Source organism: Staurois parvus, unplaced genomic scaffold (assembly GCF_062004578.1).
Source record: "Staurois parvus isolate SC_StPar_1 unplaced genomic scaffold, SC_StPar_1.0 ptg000001l, whole genome shotgun sequence".
Lineage (NCBI taxonomy): Eukaryota > Metazoa > Chordata > Amphibia > Anura > Ranidae > Staurois > Staurois parvus.
This window is the reverse complement of record NW_028317797.1, coordinates 6,445,868-6,473,415: the sequence shown is the minus strand read 5'-3', so window position 1 is coordinate 6,473,415 and position 27,548 is coordinate 6,445,868. Positions and strand designations below refer to the sequence as shown.

Sequence of the window (27,548 nt, the reverse complement as noted above, 5' to 3'; positions counted from 1 at the left end):
CGGCGACGGAGGAAAGAAAGAGGCGCGTGACGTCAGCACGTTGCCGTAAAGTGCCAGGCAGCGTGTGTAGCCGGTGAGTAGAGGGAGATTTGTGTGTAATGTGTGCCGGTTGCCGCTGTATTCATTGTACAGGCGGGAGTGTACCGGAGGTGCTGGGTTTGGGGGATCTATGTCGGTGAATGCGGAATAAAGAGGACCTGTAAGCAATAAGCCATTTGTTCACATTGGACCCTCTCTATGGTACAGGAAGTAAACAGTGTGTGGTCATGAATCGTCTGTAAATCTCGGTAGATGGCTTGTAGTGCCCGGGACACGACCTGCACTCACTATCACAGTGCTGGGTGTCTGGGATAAGGACCTAGTATGGGGGAGGGGTGCTGGACATTCACTGATTTGTGTATAGGTTGGTCCTGGAGGGGTACAGCCGGCCACACACCTTACATCCTCATTGTACAATCTCCTTTATGTCATACACGATACAATCTGATTGTACAATCTCCATTACATTTAGGCCCCATTCTCTGGGGGTGCAGACATGCGTCTCCTGTGCGGGACCGTCTATTACCAGCAGGGATGTACAGCTGTTGTGTGTGGATCCCTGAGCCCATACAGGGTGCATTCGGGGACCCGCACCCACCCGCCTGTTGTATTAGGACACAGTGGCTGTTCCCATGCCGTTGCACGTCCCCATAGAAATGAATGGGACGCAGGTACAGGGATGCATGAAACATGTGCACCCCCTGCTGGTAAAAGACAGCCCTGCACAGGTGACGCATGACTGCACCCAATGTGAAGGGGCCCTTATGAGAACTATGTGATAGGTGTACACAGCCAGACATTCCCTCCAATTTGTAGCGGCCCTGCACTTCATAGCTGATGTAGATTGTGCAATCACATTGTATAGTGTGTGTGGTCAGCTTTGGGTTGTTTTTCAGGAAGAATGTTTTCAGAGACCTAGTTCATTAAAACGTAAACTTACTGGACTGCTTAAGAAGGACATGTGTTACTTTGTATAGACATTGTACAATCAGATTGTGATGTGTGTGGGCAACATTTGTATATGTGAGCATTGGGGACATAAGATTGGAAACTTCAACTGAAGTGGTATGATGTCAGATGATCTCCACATTGCTGTGTGGACACCCCTGAACCGTTCAATTACAGCAACCCTGTACTACAGGACACAATACAGGTTCATGGTAATGGCTTGGTACACTAGCAGTAGGAGCTTCCACTCTGAAAAGTGATCTGAGCGTGGCTATGATAGGCGATATGTCACCTCCTGTTTGCAACCCCTAAGTGGCTTAATACAGCTCCAGAAGCTTGTACATTGATGTGTGGAGACCCCTGGACCGTTCACTTACAGCATTCCTGTACTACAGGACACACAGTTGTGCTGTAATAGCTCATTTACACTAGCGGCAGGGACTTCTCCTCTAAAAAGTGAGCCATGCTCGGATCCAGGGTTCAACAAATCCTAGGCGCCAAGTTGCCATGGCAACTAGAAATTGTGGCATGACGACTAGAAATTGTGTCCTGGCACCTGTGTTCACACATTGCGTCCCGTTGGCTTCCATGCAGGATGACGTCCCGTTGGCTTCCGTGAAGGATGGCATTCCATTGGCTTCCGTGAAGGATGGCATTGCGTTGGCTTCCGTGAAGGATGGCATTGCGTTGGCTTCCGTGAAGGATGGCATTGCGTTGGCTTCCGTGAAGGATGGCATTGCGTTGGCTTCCGTGAAGGATGGCGTTCCGTTGGCTTCCGTGCAGGATGGCGTCCCATTTGGCTTCCGTGCAGGATGGCGTCCCATTTGGCTTCCGTGCAGGATGGCGTCCCATTTGGCTTCCGGGCAGGATGGCGTCCCATTTGGCTTCCGGGCAGGATGGCGTCCCATTTGGCTTCCGGGCAGGATGGCGTCCCATTTGGCTTCCGGGCAGGATGGCGCCCCATTTGGCTTCCGGGCAGGATGGCGCCCCATTTGGCTTCCGGGCAGGATGGCGCCCCATTTGGCTTCCGGGCAGGATGGCGCCCCATTTGGCTTCCGGGCAGGATGGCGCCCCATTTGGCTTCCGGGCAGGATGGCGCCCCATTTGGCTTCCGGGCAGGATGGCGCCCCATTGGCTTCCGTGCAAAAACTCCCGTCAATAGCAATCCTATGTGAACACTTATCTCCGCATACTCTGTCGCATCTGTGTGAACCACCTCAATAGGAACACATAATATCTATCCTGTCATGTGAATCGTGGCATGACGACTAGAAATTGTGTCCTGGCGCCTGTGTTCACACATTGCGTCCCATTGGCTTCCATGAAGGATGGCATTCCATTGGCTTCCGTGAAGGATGGCATTCCATTGGCTTCCGTGAAGGATGGCACTCCATTGGCTTCCGTGCAGGATGGCGTCCCATTGGCTTCCGTGCAGGATGGCGTCCCATTGGCTTCCGTGCAGGATGGCGTCCCATTGGCTTCCGGGCAGGATGGCGTCCCATTGGCTTCCGGGCAGGATGGCGCCCCATTGGCTTCCGTGCAAAAACTCCCGTCAATAGCAGTCCTATGTGAACACTTATCTCCGCATGCCACTCTACTGTATCGCATCTGTGTGAACCACCTCAATAGGAACACATAATATCTATCCTGTCATGCGAATCTCTGAGTTTGAAAATGCAGACAGAATTGCATGTGTGTGAACCAGAGTGGCTCTATTCACACCTGGGCATTTTGGGATTGCAGCAGAATCGCTGTGATCGCAAAACGCAGGTTGAAGTGCCAATATTTTCATTGGCACCTAAAACGTGGTGCGGTTTTGCCGTGATTGTCGCACGGCAAATCACACCGTGTGCAGCTTGTCACCCAAAAGTTGCCTTGCCTCGGGCGCTGACAACCCACACTAAGCTAAAAAAAAAAATTGGCCCTTAATTTTTTTGTCTGGCTCCTAGATTCAAAGCACATTTGTCAAGCCCTGTTAAGATCACTTTTCAGTGGAGTTTGACAGGTTGTGAGCAAGCAATATGTCGCCTCCTCACATCCGGTTTTAAACCCCTACATGCCATACTACAGCTCCAGAACTGTGTACACAGCATGTTGCGGAGTGGCCCCATTCACGTTACATTCTGCAGGCGGTAGTGCCCACCAAATATGATGGGGTGTAACTTATACAGTGCCTGTGCAGCAAAGCATTGCAGCCATGGCATGTGTACACCCCAATGCCTTTGCAGAGGAAGCGGTTGAGGTGGTAAAAATTAAGTGTAGCCATGTGTTTTTTATGCCCAACCGTAAGGGTAAACGAGCCCAAAAAGATTAGTTTGCTTTTCTGATCACATTTCATGCTATACTCACATAAAACGTATAACTAAAGGCAACATTTTTTTTTTAATGGAAAGGGATTAGAACACCTGTCAGTTTTTATTGCTGCCTGTGCCCCTTGTTAGGGAGATTCGCCCTCTCAAATTGTCATGTTTACTGTTATCAGAAGTGAAAGAAAATCCTAAAATTTGGGTTGTCACTAGAACAGGAATTGAGGGAAAATTTTCCAATGGAGAGAACTAGGGATTCCTTTCACTTTGCAGGGATTTCCTCTCACTTCCTGTTTTGACTCTAGGACAGGAAATTAATGGAAATCTCCACAATGGGACACAGATGACAAAAAACCCAACAGGGGTTATCACCCTCCCTTACGTTATCCAAAATAGAAAAAAAAAATCAGTTTTACCTTTATTTCTACCTAAAGATAAACCATGGTCACGTTCCCCAACCCCCCCCCCCCCTCCCAGAAACCTCTGTTTGCATTTGAATTTGGTGCTGCTGTGCAATCTCACCCTACACAACTGGGTCAAATGTTCACAGAAATCTGCAAATGGAAAGTAAGAAATGACTACAAATGACATCTGCCACTGTGGCAGAGGGACTCACGGATCACACCAGCACAGGTACAGGGACTTCAATGCTCTTGTGCTCCATTGACTACTTCCTCCAGCTCCATGACGGTAGGTCCATACCTGTGTACAAACCTGGCGCTGAGATGTAAACCTAATGCTCTGCAGGCTTCAATGCAAAAATGAAATCAATGCATGCTTTAGTTTCTTTTAATGTGGGTGCATTTATTCAATTTTTGCAAAGGTTGGCTATGCTTTTAGGTCCCTTTCACGCAGGGTGGACTTAATTTTGATCTGCAGAGGATCTGTCTGCCGATTCCCAGCTGATCTGATCAGAGCAGAGCGAGTAGATGACGGATCCAGGTTGGCCCAGTTTATGCAAAGCAAACACAGCCTGCTCTGTCTATGGGTGGCTGGGTGTAAATGGAGCCCTCCGTTTACACCCGACTGCCCACCGATTTGATCCACCTAGATAGATCGAATTGATCCCCTTCTTCTTCTTTTTTTTTTAGCGGATTGGCAGGTGTAAAGAGATTCAAGCCTGTTTACACCCACCGATCTATAGGGGTGAATGTACTGTCTGTTCAGGTCCGCTACAAAAACTAACAGGTGGACCTGATTGGACCCTTGTGTTAAAGGGGCCTTAATGTCCCAAAGATTATGACAGCAATTTACTAAGACTGGAGCAAATAGAATCTGGAGCAGTTGTGCATGGTAACCAATCAGCCTCTAGCTTTCATTTTCATAGCTTACAGCCCAGGATCAGTTTGTGATTATTGGATCAAAAAGAAAATCCCTTGCTACATGTCTTAAGCCACTGTTGAATGATGCAACAGTCCCTAGTTTTCTCTTTTGGTTATTTCCTACTTTGGTCCTTCTAGTCTACACTTCTTATTGGATATCCAGCAGCAGGGACTTCTCAGGATTCAGAAGAGGACTGATATCATCACGGGGGGCAGTAGGGGACCGGTGATCTGGGGCTTCATTCGCACCGCTGGATTCACTATCCCTCGTACCTGGAACTGGCAGCGGCAAGAGGGACCTGGAATGGGGGAACATGGGTAAGTATATATGGCTTCCTAAGGTAAGGGAGGGGAAAAATGTCTGGTAGGATGTGTTAGTTTGGTAAAAAATAGTTTTAGCCCAGAGTGGGAAATTACCTGAAGAAACTGACTGGTTTCCATGCTCCAGTCTTAGTGAATTCAACCCTCTGTCTTTAATGTCACAAAAGGGACTCTTGTTCTGCTCTGATTCAGCGGGAAATCAGTTCATGTATCTAATGTTGATTGGAATGTACACCGTCCAAGGGATAGGACCCTCATGAATAAGCAGTATGTAAATTGCTGTTACATTGTATTTGTTGTGTTGTGATTTTTCTTCACTTTGTATTACACTAATCACGCTTTATGCTTGTCTTCAGCTTTAGAAAGAATTGAAAAATGGATATCCGGCCGAATCATACGGTTTATATTAACAACTTGAATGATAAAATTAAGAAGGATGGTAAGGAAAGTTCAAGCTTTAATGGAAAGGGGATCTGTAGTTTATATATATTATTTGCTTTATTATGTTCAGGACTAAAATTAACCTTTACAAAATATTTTTGTTTTAGTTTGCTAAATATGAATATTTCAGGTTTCCTATTTCTAGCCAGCAGGTGAACTCTAGGCTCATTTTCCCAGCCTATCCTAAAGCTGGCCATAGATGGGTCATTTTTTAAATTTTTGTTCGGCTGGCTGGCCTTCAAACAAGATTCCTCCCCTTTCCTAACATATTTTGTTTAATGATCGACTGCTGACAAACCTGATCCTTGCTGAATCGGCCTAATTTCTACCCATCTTTAACTAGATTATTAAACTTAAACTATTATTTATAGTGCTAAATAGTTGAACTTCACATTACAAACACAGCTGATTGAATCTGAGGAGAGACTCAACATCTCTCCTCCTTTCAGCTTAGCTCAAAAGTTTACAAGGCTAATCTTGACTGTTTTATTGAAAAAGTATGTTGTTTACAAATGACAAATGTTCTAAATGCACACATGCTTGAATGAGTCAGACAAGGGACACTCCTGCTCATTATATGTGTGTATAAAGAGACTTTCAGTTAGAGACGGTATGAGAAAGAAAGCAGACCTCTCTAAGCACCTTTTTATGCATTTACCAGCCTAATCTTAAAGGATAAGTTCACTGTTAATAAAAAAATAATAAAAGAATTGAAAGTGGACATCATTTTTATCTGCAAAAAATGTGCATTTACTATTTATTTTTTAGGAGCCTGAAAAGCATTGCACCCACGAGCAGTATATCCCTGGTGCCAAGCAGGACTATTGCAGACTGTATATTAATTGTAATCTTTCTGCTTGCACCTCGTACGGGCAGTCAGTTTCACACTGACAGGAAGAATCAACAGCACAGTGATAGTTCATTTAGAACTACAAGCCGACAGCCGCAAAGGCTGTGGCGACTTGTAGTTTCCTGTTTACAGAACTCGGTGAATGAACAACGCGGCCTGTCTGTCAATGGCCTGCATGCCGGAGTTTTTAAAAAATTGATCACAGCTAGTGGGGGGAGATGATCCCCTGCTAGCTGTCACAATGGGGGATTGAAGGGTATGGGGACCGGTGTTACAGTAACATGTTACACCCTGAATATGGGTGTAACATATTATGAAAGGTGAACTTATCATTTATCCTTTAAAGCTGAACTAAAGTTGAAAAAGAAAATTGTGAAAGAAAGAAAAGAGAATTGTGAACAGGCAGGCTTTTTATTGCTGAAGAGACCATTCAGTGTCTCTTCTGTAGTAAAATACTACACCTTGTATCCAATATATTCTTTTTTAGAAGGAGCACTGTGGTAGTGCTGTCACAGACAGGTCCTAGAAACTGTTTACAATTAGGAGCCATGGGCACCTGATCACATGATCACTGAGACAGCCATTTAAAATGATCACGGTGCACAGAAAATGCTTCTGAGCTTAAGAACCCCTTTAAAGGGCCATCAGGAGCTGACAGTAAGGGGTAAATGGATGCCACAACGTGATTTTGATGATAATAGAAATTTGGGGGACATTTATAATGGAGAGCAGATATAGTGATGTGTCCTCTACTATATGCCACAATAACCTCGCCACTGTGGCCTGAATCTGACTTAAATTGTAGATTGTGGTGTGAGCCTATCTGCCACAGCAGAGAGAGCATGATGATTGGAGGCTTTCCTACTTGATTTTGACAGATATGACATGGTTCTCCTCCATTTAGAGACCATGTATAAATGTGCAGAATCTTTTTTTTTTTTTTTTTCTTACTGATGCTTTATAGTCTCCAATGTTCAGAGAGTTAGTGGAATGCTGAGGAGTGAAGTAGGGTGAAGGCTAATGGCATAGGGATATAAAGATATGCAGTGGGGGATCCTGTATTACTATATGAATACTACTAAGTGAAGATATCATATAGACTTATTAAAACTGTACTGTTAGAATTGAATGTCAAATACTTTAGTATTTTTATATTGGCATACACAAACATTGAAATAAACAGACATACTATACATATACTGTATAAGGAGGGTATTGATTATAATGGCTTGTATATGATGATTAGTGTGAAATTATCATTGGGGTGAATTTGTTATGTAAATGACCCACCTTTCTTGTATGTCTCATGGGTTGTAATATAATTTGATTTTTTTTCTAGAACTGAAGAGATCTCTGTATGCGCTCTTCTCCCAGTTTGGCCATGTGATGGACATTGTGGCTTTAAAGACCATAAAGATGAGGGGACAAGCCTTTGTAATATTTAAGGAGCTCAGCTCATCTACCAATGCTTTAAGACAACTACAAGGATTTCCATTTTATGATAAACCAATGGTATGTCCTATCTTAACGACCCTTATTTCTCAGGCCTGATGGTAATTTCCCATCACAATAGGACATCTGCAGCTTCTACTGTTCGCTTGTTTTAAGGTACAAGCTCCAGGGATGTTGTCATCTTTAGGGATTGTGTATATAGACAAATGCAGAATGCTTCCAGTTCCACTCATGTTGTGTTTATGATGTTTATGAATTCCTCCAGAGCTGCTTTTGACCTCCTACTAAGCTGTTAATGCATTTCCTTTGACTTTTATGGGGAGAAAAGCTGTTCTAATGCAGATAAACGCCCAGTGTACAATCTTTTGTTCTTCATTCCTTGGCAAATCACTCATTTATGCGTGCTCCGAGTTAGAGAGTTCCTTTGTAAAGAAGCACAATTTGGTATGAAATAATCAAGTATTGTACATGTAGCGGAGATGAAATATTCTTTGCTGTATGCTTGCACAGTTGCTGAGTAGAGACCATCTACTGAGAGTGTGCATTCCACCCTTGCTGACCTTCTGAAAGTACGAGTTGTCTGTCTACCGTGATGAATCCGCAGTGTCAATATTATGAGTAACTGGCCCAAGAAAACTATAGATTTCGAGTTCTGACTTTGTGAACCAGTGACTGGAAGTATTGAAGCCACTGGAACAAGACAACAGGCATTTTGTTGTTTTCAGAAGCACGTTAACAATGGCAGGCTCTGTATATCGCTCAGTACAGCTTTACCCCTCCAGCTCTACCTCTCCAGTGCTCACTTAAGCACTGGTATGTGAAGAGGGAGGGAGTGGCTGGCTCAGGCTCTCAGCAGTGTGCTGAGAGGCTGAGTCACCTGCCAATCAGGCATCTGGGTGGATCCTGACATTAAGATCTGGGTCCCTTCAGAACCCGCACTGGCTGATTCAGTGACTGAGCTTTAACCCACAGTCAACTGAATATGGGTCACAGGAGTGTACTCTTGTAACCCACGGGAGAAATGGGGCCAAAAGAGCTTTTTTTTGGCCCTACTTCTCTTTTAAAGAAAATGAACATTTGAAAAGTTTTCTTTACTATTTACACTTTTATTGAATACCAGTAGTGTAGCTTCTGCTATACTTCTGGCACTCTGTAACAGCAGACTTATGCCTCTCCTACTCATAAGCCACACTGTCCACCCCTTCTCTCTCCTGTCCATTCACAGAATCCAATCGAATTGTCCTGTCTTACAATTCACGTTAAAAACAGGTTTAGTATGCACATATTTGCAAATACATACGTAAGCTACAGAGCCTCTTCGCAGCACCCCAATATTCTCTAGAAAATTTGAGACCTGAGAATTTGACTCCCATTTCTCTGTTTTGGCTTGTTCTCATGTTTTAGAAACTATCAGTTGTGGTACCCTATATTCATTCCACAACATATCAACATTTCCCCTTATGTCTAATGTTACATTGCCGGTCATCCTTCATCCATCCTGCTCAAATAGATAGCTGTTCCTCTATCTGTTTAATCTGCATGATCCTTAGTCCCTGTGGACTCAGTAACCCTGTTACCAATTGTAAATCCCTGTCCACTTTAACCATTTATCTAGGGGCTCAGTATAGGCAGAACTGCACCTTTGATTCATATATTCTCTAGCGCTCCTTTTGCGCTAGGCTTTTTCTGGGGGTACCTTCTTACCTTTCATTCCCTACTTTAATGCCAATAATGACTGGTCCGTTTTTTTTCTTTTCTCTTCTCTTCTCTTCTTGTGCCTATAACCTTTTTTCCTCTAAATCTATTACAGCAGATGTGTGCCTCATATAACCTGTTAAACCAGCACTATTTGGTCCTTTTTTATCTATAACATTTCAATGGACAGTAGACAGTGACAACATAACATATAACCACCAATCCAGACGGTTCGATTAAGGGGAGTAAAATAGGTACCCTTTATCCCGAAAAAGCATTACTAATCAAGGAAGTCTAAAAAATCTAATTTAAGCAAAGGGCTTACCTCAGCTAGCTGATTATCAGAAATTCCCAGATTGTTCTCAGGCTCCTCATTTTTGGATTCTCAGGGTCACCTTTTAAACCCTCTCCAAGACAAGCTCGCCACCTGTTCTGGACATTAATAATTACATTTTATAGATAGGCAACTCCTTTCCTCATATTGATTAATGGCTCCAAATTAATAACGACTACAGTAGAAAGCAGACACAAAAAGGTACACTCAGTATTTCTCCAAATAACTGTTCTGTTTATTCGGCGTGTTTGAAATTTTTTTATACGCATGATTACGTAGGTATCACCTTAATATTACAATTGTACTTTTATGGAAACAAGGGGTGTTATATAGGCAGGCTAATTTCTAATCGGGTATCAATTATAGTATAGTGAGCGCTCCTAAAAATATACCGCTAAAACACCAAGAGGTACCAGTAAAACTCCAAAAAGGTCAGAAATGTATGGGGTGTAGCGCTGTATACTACAAAATTCAAAATAAACCAATATGTCCACATATATTGATCATAAACGCATGTAAATACATAAACGGATATAAAGTCTGTAAACAGAAGAAAAATGCAGCAGATGAACTTGTGACTCCAGCCAAAAGTGAAAAGTGCGCACTCACCGGAAGCGCATAGATAATGCGCATATATGTAAATTCTCAAGGTAGACTGGTCAATCTGGTGAACTTTTTCCTATGGTGCAGTCATCAAGCCGTTAGGGAAGTGATTAAATCCACTGGTTCCAGAGGTCCTCCTTAAGATTAGTGAGGTGGTCAGCCTGGATATGGGGCTCCTATTCCTCCAGATATGCTGGATACTGACAGGTACCTGTGGGCTTAATAGCTCCAGACAGGAGCCACAAAAGAGGTGCCCATAGTGTAGTATATTAAAATACTTTAATGTAGTACCACATATTACAGACAGGGTATAGTGATGAGCAAGAAAGAAGCACTATACCTCTATTAAAATGGCCGCCTGGGCTTCTTTCCAGCTCTAGGCGGCAGTAGTATGCTGTGCTGTCTGGTTCCTCCTGAGGCCTTTCGTGCAATGGCACTTCTTCAGAGGGAGAAACTGACAGCATGACTGGTCTATTAGACTTATATAGAATAAATGGCACGTGCGCACTACGCCGCCGCCATTTTGTCGGAGTCTGACGTGCATTTCGGTCGGCCATTTTGCCATAGGCCAGACCTTGTAATACATTGCTGTGGGTGGAGAACCAGGAATACAAGGACTAATCAGTCATCTGTAAGCACGGGAATAATTGGGCTATGAACAGCGCCATGTTAATGAATGGACGCAGTGCGCATGCGCGATTACGGAGCGGCCATTTTGCCTTAGGTCTGGCCTTAAATGTATTTAGAATAGCTGTGTTTTGCTGTCCGCAAAGGTTAAGAGTCCACTCTGCACCTAACAAAATCAGTATACAGAGAGATTACCTCAACATAAGGTACAAAATGAGTGCAAATACCCAAACCAGATTATAATATAAACGAAAAGCATGTTGGATGGTGATAAAGCTAATTTTCACATCCACAGCAATGATAAAACATGTATAATCTCAAATGTAATATGAAACGGACGTAAATATATAAAAAGCATGGTACAAATAAATACACCAAATATAAAATGAAATAAAAGCACGAATAAAGAACTAATAAATACGTGCTGATATAGATAACACAAAAAAGCAACAATATAAAAACAAATATAAAAATGAAAATAAAAAATAGTAAAATAATATCGCAATATGGATATTAGAAAATTCACCTGTTGACAATAAAACAATTTATATCCAGTTCTATGTTAAAACCTAGTGGGTGTAATGTGCTGAGTTCACATTCCCACTTAGTTTCAGCCTGAGAAACCGCTCTTTTTATTGCTGCCCCTCCAATGTGGTTTGATAATATTTGATAATATCAATCCCTGTAAATTTAAGGGTGGAGGGGTCACAATTGTGGTGTATCCTGTAGTGATTGGACAAAGAATGTTCTTTGTAACCCTTTTTAATGTTAGACACATGTTCACGCAAATGATCTCGAAGCCTCCTAGTGGTACGCCCTACATATTGCTTGCGACAAGGGCACTGTAGCAAGTACACCACATATTTACTATAGCACTAAATTTATTGTATATGTCCTGCTGGTGCTTTCTGAGGTAAATGTGTTTATGGATTTCCTGCTGGAGTTACATTTACACATAATGCATTTATTGCAAGGATGGAAACCATGAATATCAGAAAACAAGGAAACCCTCTTTGGAGGGTCCACTACGTTAGGGGCAAGAGTGTGTCTCATAGATGTAGCCTTACGATATATGATCTCAGGCTTTTCTGGGAGAATGGTAGATAACACTGGGTCGGAATTTCAGAATATTCCAATTATTTTTGATAATATTCCCAACCTTTTTGTGTTGAATGGAGTAGGTGGAAATAAATGGGCAGATATTTGGTCGTGTCAATAATTTTGTTGTTATCCTGCAACATATTACTCCGGTCCATATTTGCCACAGAATCAATAATAGTGTCTAGAGTCATAGTATTATATCCTTTTTCCTGGAATCTATTTTTCAAGACTTTGGCCTGCGAGAAGTATGTATTGAGATCCGTACAGTTACACCTTATTCTCATAAACTGTCCCTTTGGGATATTTGCCAACCAAGTAGGGTGGTGGCAACTGTCTGTTGGGTCTGTTGGCTTAAAATATGATTCCCTAACTACTTTGCCATTTATATTACTCAATGTTAGGTCCAAAAAATGGATACTATGCTTGCTGTAAGTATAGGTCAAGCTGATATTGGCTGTATTGTTATTTAATGTGCAAAAAAAATTAATAAGGGATTCTTCATCCCCTTTCCATAATAGGAAAATATCATCAATGTATCTTTTGTAAGTTATTAGTTCAGGCCAGTCTCTGCTGTAAATTACGTCCTCCTCCCAGCGAGACATAAATAGGTTCGCCAGGCTGAGGGCAAACTTAGCCCCCATCTCGACACCTTTGATCTGTAGAAAATATGTTTGGTTAAACCAGAAATATTTGTGTTGTAGTGCAGATTCCAAGAGATTCAAAATATACGTCTGTTGCATAAATAATAAAGTGCTGTAGTGCTTTAAATAAAACTCAGCGGCCTCCATACCATCTGAGTGCTTAATGTTCGTATACAGCGAAGCAACGTCTGCTGTTACCAAATAAGTATCTGTTTATGATATCAATGTCATGTATTAAATTAAGTACTTGTTTAGTATCTCGGAGGTACGAAGGGGTTTGCACCACTAACGGCTGTAGAAAAAAAATCAACGTACTCTCCAATTTTAGAGCATAACTACCCAATACCACTGATAATGGTTCTACCGGGGGGTTTGACTGGATTTTTGTGAATTTTAGGGAGTATATACAGAATAGAGAGTCTAGGTGCCGAGGGAACTAAAAAGGCTTTTTCTTTTTTATTCAGGATTTGCATGTTCTATCCTTGATTAATAATGTCCTTTAAAAGTTTCTTATAGGTGGAGAGGGGGTCTTTATTTAGTGGAAGGTAGGTGGTATGGTCATTTAAGATATGATTGACTTCCGTAATATAGTCTCTTTTATCAAGTATGACCACCCCTCCCCCCTTGTCCGCTGGTCTGATTACTAAATCCTTTTTCTCTAAGAGTGATTTCATGGCTTTATAGTTCCCTGATCTATCACTAGGATGTTTTATAGGCAGATTGGCTAGCTCCTTTAAGAGTTTATCTCTGAAGAGGTTCACATATGAATGTGATTGGGGAGGGGGGTTATAGGTAGAGGCATTATGCAGGCTTGAATGGGTATAGGCATCGGTATTCGAAATACTGGTAATGACGTTAGTTGCAAAATATCTTTTTAAAGTCAGTTGCTTGGTAAATTTATGAATATCAATGAATGTCTGAAATTTATTCAGTTTATTAGCCGGTGCAAACTTAAGTCCTTTGTCAAGCAACCAGAGCTCTTCCTGAGTTAAATTGGTACTGCTTAAATTATAGATACCCTTTCCTGCTATGTCTTTCTCTTTTTGGGCATTTCTAATCAGGACTTGAAGGAATGAAAGCATTATTAGTGCACAATACATAGGCAAAGCATACAAAATAGAATACAATTTTATACAGAATTTACAAATTTCCTTTACAGCCTCCATAGTAGAAGCACATGTATAATAATAGATAGACTGAGGGCAGGTGAGCCTGGAGTGAGTACGTCCCTCCTTAAAGGCATGGGGGCATACTGGACACCCAGCATATAACGTAATGGCAGCCAGGTGTCCAGTACATCCCTGCATCAGTATATCAACAGTACAAACAAATGCCAATTGCCCCAATCTATAACTGACCTTTGCAGCAAGGAGCACATGGAGCACTGTTAGATAGTTTGGTTGGTAAGTTGAGCTGGTTATTTTTTTTCCTCTGTTGTTGTTTTACATGTGTTGCTCTTCCTTGTGCTCCTTGCTGCAAAGGCAAGTTCTAGATTGGGGTAGTTTCCATTTGTTTGTTTTATTTTTTTAAACCTGACTGAAGCTCCTGTTTATTTGTAATCCATCAGTTCTGGCTTTTATTACTTCTTTAGTAGCTAATCGGTGTGCAAATCTGCAGTTCAGTCTTGCCTTCATTCTCTTAGTAACAAAAACATGACATTTGTTAGAGTGCATAATCCAAAGGGTTCTCTAGTAAGGTAAAGATAAGATTATGACAAGCAAGGAGGGTGGGGGCTGTGCTAGGGAATTGACTCTTCCTGGAGCAGTCAAGTTTTTTTTTTTGTTGTTTAGAAAATTCAAAGGCACATTGCAAATCAATATAAAAATTGTTTTTAGAAAGGACAAACACTGCAAATAAACATTTAAAATACTTTTATTTTCTGTGCTTTCTCTTGGAATATTAGCAACAAGGTCACTCCAGTTTTGCAGATGGTAGCCTAGAAGTTCTTTTGTTGGAAATATCTGATTTGTGAGTCATAAAAGATCTGCCTGTATTTATGGCTGATATTGATAGTCAGCCTGTCGGGTTCTAAAATAAATTTGCATGAATTTGGTACCCACTGACATTCTGGAATTGGATTATTTTGGGGCAGGGAGTATAACTACCTCAGGAAGAAATGCTGTTCAGTGGGTCCTGTGGTTCCACAGGAAGAAATTGCTTTGCTGACTAAACCCTCCGAGATGGTGATAGGCCTTTTCAGGTTGCTGTGAGAATATTGACTTTGCAGAAGAGGGCTAGGAATGCATAACTTTGTGTGTTCCTAGTTCTCAGGCTTGATATCAAACTGAAAAATTAGTCACATCAATTATTATCAAATTAACTGAGCATACTGATGCTGCTAATATTGGTGGAAAATAAGTATTTGGTCAATATCAAAAGTTCATCTCAATACTTTGTTATATATCCTTTGTTGGCAATGACAGAGGTCAAACGTTTCCTGTAAGTCTTCACAAGGTTGGTACACACTGTTGCTGGTATGTTTGCCCATCCTCCATGCAGATCTCCTCTAGAGCAGTGATGTTTTGGGGCTGTCGCTGGGCAACACGGACTTTCAACTCCCTCCAAAGGTTTTCTATGGGGTTGAGATCTGGAGACTGGCTAGGCCACTCCAGGACCTTGAAATGCTTCTTACAAAGCCACTCCTTTGTTGCCCGGGTGGTATGTTTGGGATCATTGTCATGTTGGAAGACCCAGCCACGTTTCATCTTCAATGCCCTTGCTGATGGAAGGAGGTTTGCACTCAAAATCTCACGATACATGGCCCCATTCATTCTGTCCTGTACATGGATCAGTCGTCCTGGTCCCTTTGCGGAGAGACAGCCCCAAAGCATGATGTTGCCACCCCCATGCTTCACAGTAGGTATGATGTTCTTTGGATGCAACTCCGCATTCTCTCTCTTCCAAACACGACGAGTTGTGTTTCTACCAAACAGTTCTATTTTGGTTTCACCTGACCATATGACATTCTCCCAATCCTCTTCTGGATCATCCAAATGCTCTCTAGCAAACTTCAGACGGGCCCGGACATGTATTGGCTTAAGCAGGGGGACACGTCTGGCACTGCAGGATCTGAGTCCCTGGCGGCGTAGTGTGTTACTGATGGTAGCCTTTGTTACGTTGGTCCCAGCTCTCTGCAGGTCATTCACTAGGTCCCCTCGTGTGGTCCTGGGATTTTTGCTCACCGTTCTTGTGATCATTTTGACCCCACGGGGTGAGATCTTGCGTGGCGCCCCAGATCGAGGGAGATTATCAGTGGTCTTGTATGTCTTCCATTTTCTAATTATTGCTCCCACAGTTGATTTGTTCACACCAAGCTGCTTGCCTATTGCAGATTCAGTCTTCCCAGCCTGGTGCAGGTCTACAATTTTGTTTCTGGTGTCCTTCGACAGCTATTTGGTCTTCACCATAGTGGAGTTTGGAGTGTGACTGTTTGAGGTTGTGGACAGGTGTCTTTTATACTGATAAGTTCAAACAGATGCCATTGATACAGGTAATGAGTGCAGGACAGAGGAGCCTCTTAAAGAAGAAGGTACAGGTCTGTGAGAGCCAGAAATCTTGCTTGTTTGTAGGTGACCAAATACTTATTTTCCACCATAATTTGCAAATAAATTCTTTCCAAATCAGCCAATGTGATTGTCTGGATTTTTTTTTCTCATTTTGCCTCTCATAGTTGAGGTCTACCTATGATGCCAATTACAGGCCTCTCTCATCTTTTTAAGTGGGAGAACTTGCACAATTGGTGGCTGACTAAATACTTTTTTGCCCCACTGTATGTGCAGGATCCGCAAATTTTGCACATATTCATAGCTAGCTTGGTGGAAACCTTCAAAACCTGGCATCCTTGCAGAAGGTGCCAATCAGGAAATGCCCAAACTTCTGCCGTTAAAGAATATGTAAACCCATCATCTGCTTGCTGTACCATGTTCTTATAAGAAAACATTTTCTGTTCTCCTTGTATTGCTCCCCTTGTGTGTCCCTGCTAGTTCTTCTGCTTTCCTATTAAAAACTGACTACACTAGGCATAAGAGCACAGTGTAGTCAGTTTTCTAGCTGTGCTGGGCACTTTGTCTACTCTCCTTCAATGGGCAGACTTCTGCTCACACATCACCCCCTGCACAGCCATTCTCTTGTAAGTTTCAGTGTACCGCTGTTTCTCCTCCCCCAGCTTTTTGTTCTTAGCTGCATAAGGAGCTTAGAGGGAATGTAATCACTTATAAAATAAGGAAAAAAAGGTATTTTATAATTTATTTATTTTTTTAATATCTATACACATGTTTTGCATTTAATTTCTCTTTTATACTGAATTGGTTGTTTTAAAAGGTGAGGGTTTACATATACATTAATGGTAAGCTTGCAGAATTCTGACTTCTTCCACTAGACAAGCTATTATCATGTGTAGGTGGTTATGTAAACATAACTTATTCTAGCTACTGATATCGCACATTTTCAGTTAATGAAATTCTTATGTCCTGCAGCGAATTCAGTATGCAAAGTCTGACTCTGATTTAGTGTCCAAGATGCGTGGAACATTTGCAGATAAAGAGAAAAAGAAGGAAAAGAAAAAGAACAAACCCCAAGACCAGGCTGCAAATGCAGCGAATAAAAAACCTGCACAGGTTAGTCAATGTATACCTGTAAAGTGATGGAGATTTTTAGAAGTTCATTGGGATACATTTACCAATCTTGTTGTGTCCATTAAACAATTTCATCGTACAATTTAGTAGCAAAATGTGACTGATTTTAGTGGCGACTCCTTATAGGAAGCTGTTGCAAAAGTGTGACAAGCAAAGTGCATTGTCACACAGATCATATACATTATCAGCTGCTGTTGTGACTGCCATCCCTGCACACATCTCACAGATTTAGGTAATCATGAATGGGTCTGGAGAAATAACCCGTTAGTACCAGCAATCAACAGATTCAGCTGATGTGTCAATGAACAGAGAGAAGTGTTCAAATGCATGGGAAAGGAATGAGGGAGGAGAGTTTTGACAAAAGTGGACAAACATTTGGGAAGAGTATTATGACAGGGTGGACCCAGCCACTAGAGAGGCATTTTGACAGCAGGGAACACAACTGGAAGAGGAGCATTCCGACGGTGGAGGCACAGCCAGGAGAGAAGCATTCTGATGGCACAGGGAGGTCCAAACTGGGAGAGGAACATTCTGACCTCAGGGAACATACTGATGGTGGAATGGTGCATTCTGATGGGGGGGGTGGGGTCACAGCCGGGAGAGGGTCATTCTGACAGCAGTGGGCAAGGCCAGGATTTTAATTCGATTTCACCAATTTAAAAAATGCTGAATACCACTTCTGTATTTTTTAACTGACAACATTTCAGTCCTAAACTGGATCTGCAAGTATAGTACTGTGTTTGCAAAACCATCACAGACAGTCACAAAAATTAACAGCTGCTTCGCAAACAAAAAACTGTAATTACCATTTGGTTCTGTGACAGAAAACCATGTAAATTTAAGATGCAACAACTATTAAAAAAAAAAAACGCGGATACTTTAATAAATGTACCCCATTTTGTATTCAGTCTCTGACCATCAGAGTGTTTATTTCTACTGAGCTGCAGGGAATTATGATGTTTACGGGGATAAGATTCTATGTTTTCATCTGCCTACATCCTCATTTACATTGCTGTTCTTGTCCTCCTGGTTTCTAGCAGATGAAAACATCGTCCCATCTGCTCTCAGCACAGGCAAGTCATTCAGTTCCCATCTGTGAACTGATGTCCATTACAGTTTCAGATCTGTGGCCACAGGCAGCTTTGCTGCTTTTTAACTGCTTGAATTGGAAATTGTGTTGTTGTGTTTTTAAAGTATTGTAAAACTGACTAAAATGTATACACTGTAAAGTGAGCAAACATATTCTTTTTAGTTGCCAGTTTGCTTCAAATGATGTACCATATAATGGCCCCTGTTTTTGTATTGAGTACAGGGTTACCAAATTAGTACAGTTCTCATTGGTAACTGAGGGAAATTTTCTAAAACTGGTGCACTCAGTCTGGTGGAGCTATGCATGATAGCCAATCGGCTTCTAACTTCATTTTGTTCAATTAAATTATTACTAAACCTTGGACCTTGCATTCACTATATCTGGTCTCCCACAGTACAAAACATGGAATTTCAATTATTTTAGTAAATTTAAACTGCTAAATACCTTTTTAAATTCAGTAGTTAGAGCAGTCTTGTGACTTCTATCTGTGTCCAGCAGAGCACTGGTTAAAGCTTGTAGGAGGAGTTTTCATTCTCACCCAGGGGCGGACTGACAACTTATGGGGCCCCCGGGCAATAGGGGATCATGGGGCCCCTGTGTCCTTGCCCAAACTCAAAAAAGCCTATGAAAAAGGTACCAGGGGCATCTCATGGGGCCCCCTACTGACCCCGGGCCCTTGGGCAGTGCCCGAGTTTCCAAATGGTCAGTCTGCCCGTTCTCACCTGATTGTCCTATGAACGCCGCATAACCCCCTAACCCTCTGTCTGGATAGTATTGATTGGCCCTGAGCTGATCACATGCACTCTCCTAAGAAAAAAAAAAATCTCTAGCAATACACACCAAACTGAGCATGTGCAGCTTGCCCCCAAGCATATGTTCTATGAGCAGATGGATTGCGGACAGTAGAAGGGGGGATCAGAGAAGACAGGATCAAACATCCTGTTTACGTAATGTGGAGGATTAACCCCTTAGTGGGTATAACAAGCATGCGTTACTGCATATACAGACTGATTTTACTTTTGTGGGTTTAGTAACACTTTAAGCTTTGAAAGTGAAACCTGGAAGCTGATCTATGCAGAGCTGCACCAGATTTCGCACCATGCACTTTTACTAAATCTCCCCCTATATGTGGGTGACTTATAAATAAAGGTTCTTGTGGATATACCTGCATATTCAGATATACTTCTAGATGCTCTTCTCTAAGTGGATTCTATGGAGGGTGCATCTCCCTTGCTTGCGTCAGTACCATGGAATAAGTACAGGGGTATTTGGCCGGTGTTCAGTTGAATTTAAGACTGGAGGCTGACTACCCCAGTAAGAAACTGAAACCAACAATCTGGCTTTAATACTGATTCGGATATAATCAATTCAAGTGCCAGAACCCAACAATAATTCACCCACAGAACATCTTGACTTGTATACCCAAATACCTGCAAATGGGCTTCTAGTGTGTTGGACATTTTACAGCACTGGTCTCCATCCAGATATTTGGTTATCCTAGGGTTTTTTAAAGTCTATTATCAAAATACTGTTAAATAGTTTTCACTGAATGAGTGACATTGATAAAAAAAAACAAAAACTGTACAATGTCTGGAGTACCTGTTCATTGTTCCATGCTTTGATGTGCTTGTTATTGATGTTGCTATTTACAGGTTCCAGGACAGGAAACAGACAATGCAGCACCAGGATCAGCACAGAGCCAGCAGGTAATAAAGCACGTGCATCGCTTACACAAAGGGACATGGTCTGAGTTATGCTTTTAGATAAAATTACTTGTCTTTGGGTTGTGCATGGAAAAGACAATAATGCTTTTAGTGTAAAATATAGGCAGTTGCAGTGTTCAGTGACATTAGTCTATTAAAGTGCACTTCTATTGTAAAATAAAGAACCCATTAGTAGTTGGTCATCTATTTCCCATTTCGTAGGGGACTGGAAAACATTAGAAATTGCATGCATTATCAATGCTTCATTTAGTATATCTCTGCCCCTTGCAAGGTTTCCTGCTATACAGTGCTGTTTTTCAGGCCTACATCTATGGTGTCTTTATATATATATATATATATATATATATATATATATATATATATATATATATATATATATATATATAATTTTTTTTTTTTATATATATATATATATATGGATTTTACAATTTAACCTAAATTTAAAAATGTGAGGCTCATTTTTAGCTTTGCGTGCTTATTATCTCATGACAATTGCTTAAATGTTAACTGGTGCTGAGAAAGTGTCGTGGCTGTTATATCTGACCTCCCCTTCTGAAAATTCTAATTCCCTGAATCTATTATTACAATGGCTTCACAACTTCTGAGTCTTAGACCTGGGACATATATGCAGACTTTCTTTCAAAGGTGCTTATTTTGATTTGGCAAAGAATTTACAGAGAAGAAATGGTCTCAACTGAGCCAGGACATATATTTACAGGAAAAAATATGCGGTACCTGATATTAATAGAACAATGAGTGCAAATAAATTTAACACTCACACACTATCAACCAACATTCACACTTGCCCGCTCCTTCCTCAACACCAACCTCATAGGTCAGTGAAAGAAGTCCACAATGGATTAAGAGTCCATATTTAACCATTTCAATACCGGGTAATTTTACACCTTCCTGCCCAGGCCAGTTCTCACGTTTCAGCGCTCTCACACTTTGACAATTGCGCGGTCATACAACATTGTACCCAAACTAAAATTTTATCATTTTCTTCACACAACTAGAGCTTTCTTTTGGTGGTATTTAATCACCGCTGGGGTTTTTATTTTTTGCTAAATTAACAAAAAAAAGACCAAAAATGTTGAAAAAAAAACACGTTTTTCTTTGTTTCTGTTATAAAAGTTTACAAATAAATAATTGTTCTTCATAAATTTAGGCCAAGATGTATTCTGCTACATGTCTTTGGTGAAAATAACCCAAATTAAGATGTATTTTTTAGTTTGTAGGAAAGTTATAGAGTTCACAAACTATGGTATAGATCTGAAAATTGATCAATCCTGAAGTACTGACAGCCAATCTAATTTCTTGAGGTCCAAGAAAGTCAGAATAGTACAGATATCCCCAAATAACCCCTTTTTGCAGAGTAGACAGTCCAACGTACTTCATAAGAGGAATGGCGAGTTTTTTGAAGTTGTATTTTTTTTGTCATAATTTTTCGGAAAATGAAAAAATTTTAATTATTTTCACTATTTTTTTTTTTTTACATACTGTCACCAATGCAGTACAGCGTCATCATATAACTTGCAAAGCGGTGATCAGGGACACTGACTGGTGACAGTATGAAAAAAATAAATATATATATATATATATATATATATATATATATATATATATATATATATATATATATATATATATATATATATAATTTTATTTTTTTTATTTTTCATTTTTTATTACTTTTTTTAAGATTTTTTTTTCATACTTTACTATGACCAAAGTACTATGGTAACATTGTACTACTTTGGGGAAGTGATCAGTATTTTTTTTTTTTTACACAATTTGCTTATAGCAAAGAATTACTTTGCTATAAGCAAGCATTTATCTGAATGACATCGATTCATTCAGGATTTTTTTTTTTTTTTTTTTTTTTGTGTGCTTAGCTGTGATTTGGCCACAGCTAATCACATGACAATAGCTGCAAAGGCTGTCAGTACTCTGTGAATGAATGATGCGGCCAGGTGGGTGGGGCCCACACAGCTGTGGTTTTCCTAAAAATTGTGACAACGAGTCCAGGAAGAAGATCCCCAGCTCGCTATCACTAGAGACGGGCTGGTCAGGGAGCCGCTACAGCAGTTGGAACATGCTACGTGTTCCACCCTAAACATGGGTGGAACATATAGAATGGTTCCCAAAGGTGAACTTTTCTTTTAAAGCGTTAAGAATTAATATATTAACCCACACCACCCAATCAGAAGTCAACAGTTGATAAGCAGTACAAAATGTGTACATAATTATAAATGATTGTTTTTAATTTTTTTTGTAGGTGCCTGACAACCCACCAAATTACATCTTGTTCTTGAATAATTTACCTGAAGAAACCAATGAGATGATGTTGTCAATGTTGTTTAACCAGTGAGTATAGTTCATTTCATCTTCCCATTGTGAAGTTGTGTTGTGTTCTGTGATTTCAGATGACTTCATTAAGGTGTTCCAGATCTGTTACCACGATATATTAAAGTGGTAAGTCTAGCCATTTTTGTGTTTATTAAAAGACAGCAGCTACAACAACTGTAGCCTCTGACTTTTAATAAACACACTCACCTGTCCCAGGATCCAGCGATGCGCTCACCCAAGCCATCCCTTCACTCAGTCCCTCCCAGGCACCGACATTTCAACTGTGGGCACCTGGCTGTGACGGCTTGCGGCTGTCAAGGCACGCTGTGCTTTGTGAATGGTCCTGCAGTCTTCTGGGTCCTGTCACATGTCCCAAAAGGCTGCAGGGGGGAGGAGAACTTCCGCTTCTGGACGCCTAGTTGGTCGGAGTGGGAGGGGATAACTGTCAAAACAAAAAAAAGTGTCATTTGGAGAAGATGAGGGGGAGGAAGCTTTAAACCAGACAGAACGCAACCTTTTGGGTGGAGCTCCACTTAAGTTAACCACTTCCAGTGCAGACACTTTTACCCCCTTCCTGACCAGGGCAATTTTCAGCTTTCAGCGCTCACGTTGTGAGGAAAGTGCAGCTGATAACCGGCAATTACATTTTCCAGTGATCAGTGTGTCATTGATCACGTGGTAAAAGGCCGCTGTGATTGGCCTTTTACCACGTCGCATGATCAGTTGTTGTGTCTGTAGGACACAGCGATCATGGAGATCGCTGGGTGCGCGCCCCGGGGGGCACGCAGGAGAGCGTGTTCTGGGAGGACATCATATGACTCTCTCCCAGAATTGGCTGGCTGCAGTGAAGACTTCATTCGGCTATCTGCGGTTGGCAAGTGGTTAAACATGACCTCGAGCCAGCTGGGAGAAGGAAAGCACAGTAATACTGTAAATGCATACAGCATGCAAAGGTCTGTATTGGATTAATTATGGGGAAATGTTCTATAAATAAATGTTCTAGCTTTAAACATACCAGTGCTAATAATAAGCAGATAGGTGATATCTATCACAGGACTTTCACGGGTTAGAATTGAAATGCTGAACTGAAACTCCAGTATACAAAATACCAGTCAATATATGGGCTGAGTATGATTTATGTCAGTATTACAATCATAGGAACGATGAGGGATGTAGAGAATAAGGATCAAGACGTTTTTGTTTTTTTTTTTGTTTTTTTTTAAATTCCTAAAATAATTAATGTAAATAGGGATGTAGTTTTCATCCTTGCACTTAAGGCATCTTCTCAGATGAGAAAGAAGAGGTAGGCTAGATCAGTGTTTCTCAACCTTTTTTCAGTCAAGGCACCAGTTACAATTGTGGATACTCTCAAGGCATTCTTTAAAATTCTGCACAATCTCAAGGCACCTCATTCTAAAATGTAAAAACTATTCTATACACATCCACACACGTAGTACACCCAATGTTAGAGGTGATTTATTCTTCCAAAGCAAATATACCTTTGTAAAGGTATAACCAGGGTGATGTGCATGTACCCATTGTCCTCCTTATCAACTCATGATAGAAGGTCACAAAAGTGAACAATTAATACCTGTGGCTTTGTGTAACTAAAAGTCAGATTGATCCACCTGATGCTTGTATACATATTTTGGGCAATTTTTAGACATTTTTCCAAGGCACCCTGGTTGAAAAAGGCTGGACTAGATATTCTGTTTGTCATGTCAGGACTGGAATGAATTTCTAAAGTGTAACATTTAATGTGACCTGTCTCTAAAAATATTAGAAGCTACAGGCCCTCCAAGCTCCTAACATTACACACGCACACACGGGATGCCTGTTTTTACACGCGCATGAACTTTAATGGCTTCACAGTCTTAGTCCGTAGGGTTCAATACTGAGTTGGCCCACCCTTTGCAGCTATAACAGCTTTTAACTCTTCTGGGAAAGCTGTCCGCAAACTTTAGGAGTGTGTCTATGGGAGTATTTGATCATTCTTCCTGAAGTGCATATGTGAGGTCAGGCACTGATATCGGACGAGAAGGCCTGGCTCGTAGTCTCAGCTCTAATCAGGGTGGATAAAAATCAATTTAAAAAAAAAAACGGATTTTTTGAAATTTTAATCAGATTTTTTTTTTTTTGTCAAATTTATTTTAATGTTTTTGGAGTAAAAATCTATCTAAAGAGTTTTCTATTTAAGATACATTAATAATTTAGTTTATTCAGCATGAAATGGAGCTTAGGTACATAGCATGAGGCTGTATATTCTGCAATATTTACATTTTTGGTAAACTTGTTCAATGAATCCAAGCTCTGCAAGCTGAGATAGCATGCACTGCATTGATGCATTCACACAATTTCAAAGTAACCATGAGAAAAAATATGAAATAAAAGAATTTGAGTAGTTATGATTAACCTAAAATGGGTTCTGATATCGCTGTTTTATTAACCTGACAGCTTATTATTCTAAAAAGGAAACCTTCATTTGGTTTGCCAATATTAAAGATTCTAACTACCAGTAAGAATGAGTCGCATCACTTACATTAAGGGCTAGTTCACACTAGATGCAGTTCAGTGCACTTTTTTTCTGCATCAAAAATGCATGCACAGTGTTTTCCATGTATTCCAATGGCCCTGGTTCACACTAGTGCAATCAGTTCCAGTCAGTTTCCGGTGCAGAAACAAAAGTAGAACATGCTGCATTATTTCTGCACAGAACCATACTGGAACATGGTTAACTGCATCAAAACTGCACTGGAACTGCGTGCGGTGTGAACTGTAAGCAAAAACGTATCCGGAATGCAACCAGAGTGCATTTTTGTAGTGTGAACTGGCCCTTAAAGAGCACCTGTCATTTTAGATCCATCATGCATCCACTCACCTGCTGCCGCCGCCACATCCCTCGCCTTGTTGTGTCACTGCCGCATCACCAGCCATCCCATTAAAGTGAATAGCGCTGTCGGTGTGTCAATAGAGGGTCAGAGGAGGAGCCGCTGTGGGACAGACAAGACAGTTCCTCTTTAAAAATTATGATTTAAATCGAGCCTTTTCATTAGTGATTTAATCATGATTTAAATCAACTTGATTTAAATCAAATCCACCCTGGATCTAATTAATCCCAAAGGTGTTCTTTCGTGTTGAGGTCCGTTGTGCAGGACAGTCAAGTTCCTCCACCCCAAACTCGCTCATTCATGTCTTTATGGACCTTGCTTTGTGCACTGGTGCGCAGTCATGTTGGAGCAGGAAGGGGCCATCCCCAAACTGTTCCCACAAAGTTGGGAGCATGAAATTATCCAAAATGTCTTGGTATGCTGACGCCTTAAGATTTCCCTTCACTGGAACTAAGGGGCCAAGCCCATTCCATCAAGAACAACCCCACACCATAATCCCCCCTCCACCAAACTTTACACTTGGCGCAATGCAGTCAGGCAAGTACCATTCTCCTGGCAACCGCCAAACTCGTCCATCGGATAACCAGACAGAGAAGTGTGATTCATCACTCCATTTAACACGCCTCCACTGCTCTACAGTCCAGTGGTGGCGTGCTTTACACCACTACATCTGACGCTTTGCATTGCACTTGGTGATGTGAGGCTTGGATGCAGCTGCTCGGCCATGGAAACCCATTCCATACAGCTCTCCATGCACTGTTGTGCTAATCTGAAGGCCACATGAAGTTTGGAGGTCTTTAGCTATTGACTCTGCAGACAGTTGGTAACCTATGCGCTGACCCCGCTCTTTCATTTTACGTGGCCTACCACTCCGTGGCTGAGTTGCTGCTGTTCCCAGTTTCTTACACTTTGTTATAATACCACTAACAGTTGACCGTGGAATATTTAGTAGCAAGGAAATTTCACAGATGGACTTATTGCACAGGTGGCAGCCTATCACTGTACCACGCTTGAATTCACTGAGCTCCTGAGAGCGACCCATTCTTTCACGCGATTGTAGAAGCAGTCTGCATGCCTAGGTACTTGGATTTAAACACCTGTGGCCATGGAGGTGATTGGAACACCTGAATCCAATGATTTTGGAGGGGTGTCCCAGGACTCTTGGCAATAGTGTAAATATGTATATACACCCTGAGCTGTGCAGAGGGGTGGGTCAGCAGAGGCACGGCAGTAGACTGATCATCCCACTGAAGAGCTGTGCAGGGTGGCGGGTCAACAGAAGGTTGACCAATGGAGTACAGGCACACTGTGCATTAGCAGAGCATCCTGTAGCTCCCAAGTAGATTGCCAGAAGCAAACTGGCCATGACTGATCTGTAACATTTCCCATAATTTAAGTGTAGGACTGCATGGAGAACGCAGCCCCCTGAATGAAGGTTCATTCACTTATCTCACTTCTTTAGTACAGTACCTGGTCTAATTTGGTGTATTAGTATTAAGCAAATGTGGGTGCGGTTGTGCAGTATTACTTATATACAGAGTGTTTCTAGATGGTTCCTGGAATAGAGGACTATTGTTTTTGATTAGCTAATATCTAAGGAATCAGTATTACTTTCTTGTTTATTGTGAATTAGCAGCTGACTTTACTATCTTTTATTTCAGATTTCCTGGCTTCAAAGAGGTTCGCCTAGTTCCTGGAAGACATGATATTGCCTTTGTAGAGTTTGAGAATGAGACCCAGGCAGGCTCTGCTCGGGATGCACTTCAAGGTTTTAAGATTACACCATCTCATGCTATGAAGATTACATATGCTAAAAAGTGAAAACAGTTGCAATTTCTGGACTTTATTTGTGGCTTTTAGTTTTTCAAGCATCCATATTTCCTGTTCAAACATTGAACTTCTATAGTTATTGGTTTATGTCAGATTATCAGTTTTGTACAAATAAATGATTTTTTTTTTTACTCCATTTGCCTAAAGCTAAAATCTGAGCCAAAATGATCTAGCTTGTAAATTCTTCAATCTCGGTGCTATTTGTATATTTCTTCCAGATCTGTGTAGTACTCCAGGATGAAACAATGTCTGCACTCTGTCTCTGTGCAGGAGTGTCCTGCAATACGCACCCATTTTTGTTGCTATTTTCCCTTGTGCAGGATGGCTGGTCTTGTATTTGCATCCTTTTGTAG

At 41.3% G+C, this 27,548-nt stretch overlaps 1 protein-coding gene across 1 annotated transcript; it reads left to right on the top strand.

Moving 5' to 3' along the window:
* SNRPB2 (small nuclear ribonucleoprotein polypeptide B2) lies at positions 1-27,326 on the top strand. The gene is made up of 7 exons (XM_089690619.1): positions 1-73; positions 5,293-5,375; positions 7,567-7,739; positions 17,156-17,296; positions 20,057-20,110; positions 22,407-22,495; positions 27,027-27,326. Exons 2-7 carry the CDS (start codon positions 5,312-5,314, stop codon positions 27,184-27,186), a joined length of 681 nt encoding a protein of 226 aa, XP_089546745.1. The 5' UTR covers positions 1-73; positions 5,293-5,311; the 3' UTR covers positions 27,187-27,326.
* The last annotated feature ends 222 nt before the right edge of the window (positions 27,327-27,548 follow it).

Coding starts and splice junctions, on each gene's coding strand:
- SNRPB2 (XM_089690619.1), top strand. CDS start 5,312: ATGGATATCCGGCCGAATCATACGGTTTATATTAACAACTTGAATGAT. Junction 7,740..17,155: donor CATTTTATGATAAACCAATG/GTATGTCCTATC, acceptor TATGTCCTGCAG/CGAATTCAGTATGCAAAGTC. Junction 17,297..20,056: donor CGAATAAAAAACCTGCACAG/GTTAGTCAATGT, acceptor TGCTATTTACAG/GTTCCAGGACAGGAAACAGA.